General features: G+C 45.5%; 1 protein-coding gene across 3 annotated transcripts in view; it reads left to right on the plus strand.

The window, feature by feature from the left end:
• gdpd5b (glycerophosphodiester phosphodiesterase domain containing 5b) overlaps window positions 1–7,975 on the plus strand; it is a 248,065-nt gene that overhangs the window by 231,361 nt on the left and 8,729 nt on the right. For 2 of the 3 annotated variants that reach the window (XM_043692479.1, XM_043692481.1), the window contains one exon: window positions 1,492–1,604. In XM_043692479.1, coding sequence (XP_043548414.1) covers window positions 1,492–1,604 — 113 coding nt within the window. Of the gene's footprint in view, window positions 1–1,491; window positions 1,643–7,975 lie in introns of all 3 variants that reach the window. The other variant, XM_043692480.1, reaches the window with a different exon arrangement.

Consider the following 7,975-nt stretch of genomic DNA (forward strand, 5'->3'; position numbering starts at 1 on the left):
GCAGTGGGCCGAATTCTGCTCCTATGACTAATAGTGTTTGCCAAGTTTGTTTAAATTTAAACCAGAGAGATTGACTTTAATTGGTCAGTTGCCCTAATTAATGCACTGGAGAGTATCTGTGCCTGTCTTTGTTGAGTTGAAACAGGCAGAGTGGGTGTAAATATCCTTGGTCTGTGAAGCACAAATTAAAGTCCGTAGTTTCAATGGCATTTTCCTTTGCGCTGGAATTCTTGTGAAAGTCCTGATGAGTGGAAGGTGAAAAGCTTTGACAAAAATGTGTTTTTATTTCAGCAATGTTCACATTTTGCCACTTTAAAGGTGCTATATGAATACAAGCTGCTGTTGTGTTACCCATGAAGATGGTAATTTCATTCTTAGAGTGGGATGCACATGCTTTTTCAGTCCTAAGGAATTTTTCGTTTTGTGAGTCTAGTGATTGTAATGAGGTCAGCCAGCTGAACATGATAGAATCTGAGTTCCCTGATCGGGGCTGTTAATCTGTTCCAGTCAGGGAGTCATGGCTGACAGGAAAGGGTAAACTTCAAGGATATGGAGCTGCTGTCATGCCTGACTCAGAGAGAGGCAGTGCTGTTGTCAAAGGCTATGCCTTTGTAACGAAAGGGTGATTGATGATGGGATGCCAGTCTCTGAAGAGTTATTTCAGTATGCTTTTTTTAAATTGCTGGAAATGTGGATGTGGCCTGGGAGGAGCTTTGTCCTACTAGATTGATGGTAGGTCAAGCCTTCCTCTACTCAATTGAAGGGGCCAGACTCCTCAGGATGATGTGTGTATGGAATGATTCTGGATTAGTGGTGCTGGAAAAGCACAGCAGTTCAGGCAGCATCCGAGAAGCAGTAAAATCGACATTTTGGGCAAAAGCCCTTCATCAGGATGGAATGAGCTGCCAGAGGAAGTGATGGAAACTGGTACAATTCCAACATTTAAGAGGCATTTGGATGGGTATATGAATAGGAAGGGTTTGGAGGGATATGGGCCGGGTACTGGCATGTGGGACTAGATTGGGTTGGGATATCTGGTTGGCATGGACGGGTTGGACCGAAGGGTCTGTTTCTATGCTGTACATCTTTGACTCTATGACTCTCTGCTATAACTATGATGTGGTCAATTCCTGATTTTGGTCACACAAAAAGACATTACTGGAAAAGCTCAGCAGATCTGGCAGCATCTGTGGAGAGAAATCAGAGTCAACGTTTCTGACCGAGTGACCCTTCCTCCGAATTCCCAGATTTTGGTCAGCCTATCCAGATGAAGCGCAATGATGGACCAAAAACAAGTTCAGTTGTTTTGCAGAATCTGAAGGAGGGGGTAAAGTTAGAACGAGTCACATCCTTCCCTCGGGGAGGTGGGGGTGACCCAGCTGCAGGCCTGGGGTTGAGATTGTTAGTCAGGTTTCCTTAATGTTACTAAAATAAACACTGAAGCACGAGAGTGTACTGCTTTTTAATAAAAACTGTTCTCTCACATTGCAGATGGCGGCTGGGTAGTATGAGGACCTATAACCCGGAACAGATTATGCTGAGTGCGGCAGTCCGCAGATCAAGCAAGGATGTCAACATAATGAAAGAGAAACTCATCTTTGCAGGTACGATGCAACCCTGCTTGCATCTTTAACTGATCAAGGTGAGAATGACTATTTCCTTAGTCATGAGACAGCTTTCAGAACGCGCGTGTGTAGATTAGATTAGATTAGATTAGATTACTTAGTGTATGCAAGCTTTCTTTCACGGGGTTGGGGTGTCACTCTGAAAGGTCAGCATTTGTTGCTTGCCCCTCGAACTGCGTAGCTCGCTCTGCCCATCTCGGAGGGCAGTTGCAGGCCTGGAGTCATGTGTAGGCCCAGACCAGGTAAGGAAGGCAGATATTGTTCCTGAAAGGAGTTCCATGTGCAGTTCTGGTCACCATGTTATCGGCAAGGTATATATAGCTTCGAATGGAGGAGGCTGAGGGCTGACTTTAATTGAGGTTTACAAAATAATGAGGGGCTTGCATGGAGTGGACAAGGAGGGAGCTGTTTTCTGGAGCAGGGAGATCAGTGACCCCAGGGCAGTGATTGGTAGCAGGATTGGAGGGGACCTGAGGAAAGGCTTCATCACCCAAAGGTTTCTTGGTGGCTGGAATTCGTTGCTCACTTTGAGGGTTGAGGTGGAAACCATCAACTCCATTAAAAATGGAACCTGGATCTGTCCCTGAAGAGCTGGAACCTACGAGGCTATGGAGCAGGTGCTGGGGTGTGGGACCAGAAAGTGTTTATTCAGCGCAGTGCACACACTAATGATGGGCTGAGTGGCTTCTTTATTGGACATAACCTTTCTGTGATTCTCCTCTAGAGAGTTATTGGTGAAGGGTCTTGATCTATAGATTTAAGCAACCTCCATGTAGGGAAGGATAGGACACAAGATGAGGATAATTTGGGTGTCCCTGCAGTTGTTCAGGATGGTGGCTCGAGGACATTTCGAGATTGACCATAAACGCTGGCCAAGCCAGCAACACCCACATTGCATGAATGAATTAAAGAAAACTTCTTCCAGAGTTGTAGTGAGCTTGGCTTTGATGGTTTTTACTTCTTGGCCTTCTGGCATACAGGTCTTATACCAGAGCTGGCCCTGTTTTGTGCAGTGATACTTGAGGGAGTTGTTCTGTGATCATTAGAAATCTCACCCTTTGAATGAGGCCCACTCGAAATAATAGAGCAATTTTGCATGTGCTAAGGATTCTGGGTAAGGGCTATCACCATTAAGATCATGCCTAGGTCCATTGGATCCAAGGTAAGAATTTTAAGGTTGTTTTTGTAAAGGATTGGAATGAAATCCAAAGGCCATGTGCCCCTCAAGACTGTTTGCTCCAGCTGGAGGATCTAAATATGAGTCATAGACTCTGGAGTAAACGTCATGAGTTTGGGGAAATTCCTTCACTCCAAAACTTTGGAATTCTCTCCTTCAGAGAGCTTTGGATACTCACTGAGTATGTTTGAGGCAGCAGTTGATAGATATCTTTTGGAGATATTGAGGAAATCTCAGAATATAATAGGGTGAAAAACGGGAGACCTGAATGGTGTTGAGGTGGGTTGTAGAGATCCGATGGTTTGGCTTGAAGGCATCTTGTCCCTATGCCCTGCCAATGCTTTGCCCTGTGTAATGTCCCACCCAGTGTACTGCAGCAATCATTTGGCATAGTGGCTCAGTGGTTAGCACAGCTGCCTCACAGTGCCAGGGATCTGGGCTCAGTTCCATACTCGGGTGACTGTGTGTGGAGTTTACGCGTTCTCCTTGTGTCAGCATGGGTTTCTTCAGGATGCTCCAGTTTCTTCCCACACTCCACAGATATGCAGGCTGGGTGGATTGACCATTGGAAATTGCCCTGTAGGTTGGTTAGCCATGAGAAATGCATTGTTGCAGGATGGGATACTCTTTGGAGGGTTGGTGTGGACTTGATGGGCCAAATGGCCTGTTTTCATACTGTAGGGATTCAATGTTTTTTTTATTCGTTGCTACCTATTGATACAAGATTAAGTTCCATACTTTGTAGAAATAAAAAACAGCACCTTTCATTTAGATAGCACCTTTATTATAGATCAAGACCCTTTACCAATAACTCTCTAGAGAAGAATCGTAGGAAGGTTATGCCCTGTAAAGAGGCTCTCTTTGGAGGGTCAGTATGGCATTGATGGGCCAAATGGCTTATTTATATACTGTAGGATTCACTATTTTTTATTTGTTGCTACCTATTGATACAAGACTAAGTTCCATACTTTGAAGAAATAAAAACCAGCACCTTGCATTTAGGTAGCACCGTTATGATTGCAAAATGTCCCACGCCGTCATCAAACAAAATTTGATCCCGAGCCATAGAAGGAGGCATTAGATTAAAAATAGCCAGGTGCTTGGTCAAAGAAGTGGAAGTTAAGTTGGGCCTTCAAGAATAAGGAGCTGGGTGGAGATGCAAACAGGAAGCCCGTACATGTGTTTAAACTTCAATCCCATGCAGTAGAAGGCATGGCCACCAGGGGTCAGTGCATCTGTTTGAATGACCTAGTATTGGTCAGGGAGGGGGTTCCTGCTGACACAAAGGCCTGCACTTATTGTGAGTCTGCAGCATGACCTGTATCACTGCTGCCATTCTGTGACCCCCTGTGACCTGGCAACCTAGGAATAGGCCTCTGCCCAGGGCAGGGGGCATCGAGGGACTGACTCCTGTGACACTGCCTTTAATTGGTGGAACCTCCTCTCCCAGGGTTCCTGGACACTGGGTGTAAGGTCCTCCACAGCCTGAGGGGCCGGTAACGCTGCACACCTTCCCAAATGTGGTGAGTCTTTCATTCAATTCATCAATGGAATGAGGTTGTCCCTGTCTAGGCCAGCATTTAATGCCCAGAGGGCAGTTTAAGAGTCAACTACATTGCTGTGGGTTAGGATTCGCATGTAGGCCAGACCAGATAAAGATGATGGTTTCCTTTCCTGAAAGGCATCAGTGAGCCAGATGAGTTTTTCCAACAATTGGCAATGAATTCATGGTTATCATTAGAATCTTAATTCCAGATTTCTTTTAACTGAATTCAAATTCCACCATCTGCCGTGGTGGGATTCGAACCCATGTCTCCAAGACATTATGAGCTCTCTGGATTAATACTGCTAGTGCCTCCCCCAATCCCCTCTTGCAGACTGTCCAGCCAAGGGTGGGGACCTTTCCCACCTCTGACATATACTGCCCGATAACTCTGTTTCTGTCTCTGTGGTTGGCATGGTTGCAAAAATAAATCTGGCATTTTCCATTTTTATTTCAAATTTACAGCATTTGTGGGTGTCTCTTTTTTTTTTTGCCCCAAACTCCAGAATTCTTTCGTGAAGCCTCCATACCCCCACGCCTTATGTGATGATGCCTAACTTTTACCTCTCTGACCGCCATTCTGAAAATTCCCTTGTGTAGCTCACGTCACTATGATAACAGGGCTATTTTAATGCAAGTTGTTTTTGTTGTTGTTGGGATTGGGATGTTAGCATGGAATCAAGAAAGCAATGAGTGGTTCATGAACGTGAGAGATTGGTCACAGGAATACTCACTGATGGAGAACCTATTGGATCATGCAAGACGAGAGAGAGTGTCCATGGCTTTACATGGCTAAGGAGGGTCAGTTAGCTCAGTTGGTCGAACTCTGGTTCAGTTGACTGCAAGGAGTTGCATTTATGTAGCACCTTTCACAATCCCCAGTAAATCCCAATACTTTCACAGTAAATGTAGTACCAATGAAGCTTAGTCACTGCCAAAGCGTAGGAATTCAAGCAGCCATATTGCTTTTTGTTGGAGTTTGTTATGCACAATGTGACAATGGCCAGATAATCCATTCTGTTAGCGATGTTTGTTAAGAGATAAATATCAGGAGCAATAAAAATACAAAAGTCTGGGAGAAACTCAGTAGCACCTGTGCAGAGAAACTGTTTTGAGTAAAATATCACTTCCCTTCTGTACCTGAATGGTGGGGAGGGCTCATCGGATTCTTAGCACCTATTCTATGAAAGCATAAACATGTGAGAGGGCTGACTGTTAAGTTTCATCGAGATGATAGCAACTCATTGTGGGAGGGCAGCACTCCCTCAGTGTTGCTCTCCACTGTCAGCTCCGATGATGGGACCAAGCCTGAGAGCGGGACTTTAACATTCAGAGGCAAAAGTTATCTCAGCTCCCTGTCTCCTCTGCCAGATTGGCCGTAAACGGATTGAATGGTGGGGAAAGGTCTACATAAAGCAAGAGTACTATTTGAGCCACTCAAATGTCAGGCAATGACTCCCCCGGTAAGAGAAAATCTAACCATCGTCCCTTGATATTCAGGAGTATTACCATTACTGATTCCACCTCAATCAACATCACTGAGTTTACCATTGACTGCAAACTCACCACATAACACGTGGCTACAAGGGCAGATCAGAGGCTAGGAATAATGCAGTGAGTAACTCCCTTCCCATCTCTCCAAAACTATCTACAAGGCAAAGTCAGGAGTGCGATGGAATACTCCTCACTTTCCTGAAAGCAATAACAACCCTCAAGAAGACAAAGCAGCGCACTTGGTAGGCACCCCATCCACAAACATTCACTCCCTCCTGCACTGATGCTCAGTAGCATCGACAAGACGCATTGCAGAAGTTCACCAAAGATTCTCGGGCAACACCTTCCAAACCCACGACTACTTCCATCTAGAAGGACAAGGACAGCAGACACACGGGAACACCAACCCCTATAAGTTCCGCTCTAAGCCATTCACCATCCGACTTGGAAATATAGAACAAAGAAAAGTTACAGCCCAGGAACAGGCCCTTCGGCCCTCCACGCCTGAGCCAATCCAAATGTGCTGTCTAATCCTGTTGGTCAATTTCTAAGCATCTGTATACCTCTGCTCCAAATCTACTCATGTATCTGTCCAGACGGATCTTAAATGAATCTACCGTGCCTGCCTCTACCACCTCTGCTGGCAACGCCTTCCAAACGCTCACCACTCTCTGTGTGAAGTACTTGCCGGGTGTATCCCCCTTAAACTTTACACCTCACACCTTGAAAGCGTGACCTCTCTTATTGAATCCTTCACCCTGGGAAAAAGCTTGTCTCTATCCACCCTGTCTATACCCTTCATGTTTTTGTAAGCCTCAATCAGGTCCCCCCTCAATCTCTTTTTTTTCTAGTGAAAATAAACCTAACCTACTCAACCTCTCTTCATAGCTAGCACCTTCCATACCAGGCAACATCCTCGTAAACCTTCTCTGCACCCTCTCCAAAGCGTCCACATCATTTTGGTAATGTGGCAACCAGAACTGTACACACTATTCATGCATCACCTCACATTTGTCTGGATTGAAAGCCATCTGCCACTTTCCTGCCCAACTCTCCAGTCTATCTATATCCTCCTGTATTCTCCGACTGTCCCCTATGTTTTCTGCCACTCCACCAATCTTTGTGTCATCTGCAAACTTGCTGATCATACCAACAGTGCCCTCTTCTAGATCATTTATGTATATTACAAACAACAGTGGCCCCAGCACTGATCCCTGTGGAACACCACTGGTCACCTTTCTCCATTTCGAGAATCTCACTTCAACTACTACTCGCTGTCTCCTGTTACTCAACCAGTTCTTTATCCACCGAGCTAGAACACCCTGCACACCATGTGACTTCACTTTCTATATTAGTTTACCATGGGAAACATTATCAAACGCCTTATTAAAATCCATGTATATGACATCAACAGCCCTTCCTTCAGCTATCAACTTGGTCACTTCCTCGAAGAATTCTATCAAGTTGGTAAGGCACAATCTCCCCCGCACAAAACCATGTTGCCCATCACTGATCAGCTCATTCCTTTCCAACTATAAATAGATCCTATCTCTCAGTACCCTCTCCAGCAACTACCCCACCATCGACGTCAGGCTCACTGGTCCTGTAGTTACCCGGAATATCCCTACTACCCTTTGTTAGCGCGGATGAAATCAGTCCGAGCCCAAAGTGCGGTTCAACAATCGGTAACGTTTATTGCTACAGTAACACCGGCGGAGACCAACCGAGGTCCGAATCTCGGCTGTTCTGCTGTTCCCGTGCGCTGCTACACATTATATACCTTTCCTTGTCAGGATGTGAGGATTTTGAGTATGAATGGGATGATAGTTCCCCATCATCGCTGGAGTAGGTGCAAATGGTGGATTTCTTGCCGTCCCAGGAGAGTTGCAGTGTACACACAATAGGATGCTAATTGGATTATGTAAACAGGTCCGGGTACTATCTGCTTGTCTCTCTCTGTGAGGGCTGGGGCTAGCACCCCCCCTTTGTTCCCTTGGGGTGCTGGTGTGTATTAGTCTGTTCGTACCTGTCTGGTGGATGCCTGTCCTTTGTGTCAGGATGGTTCTGTAGTGATGAATCTGGGTGTGTTTCAGTCAGTCTCTTGATTTGATTAGGAGATGGGTTTCCATATTAATT

This window comes from Chiloscyllium plagiosum, chromosome 6, assembly GCF_004010195.1.
Source record: "Chiloscyllium plagiosum isolate BGI_BamShark_2017 chromosome 6, ASM401019v2, whole genome shotgun sequence".
In the NCBI taxonomy this organism is placed as follows: Eukaryota; Metazoa; Chordata; class Chondrichthyes; order Orectolobiformes; family Hemiscylliidae; genus Chiloscyllium; species Chiloscyllium plagiosum.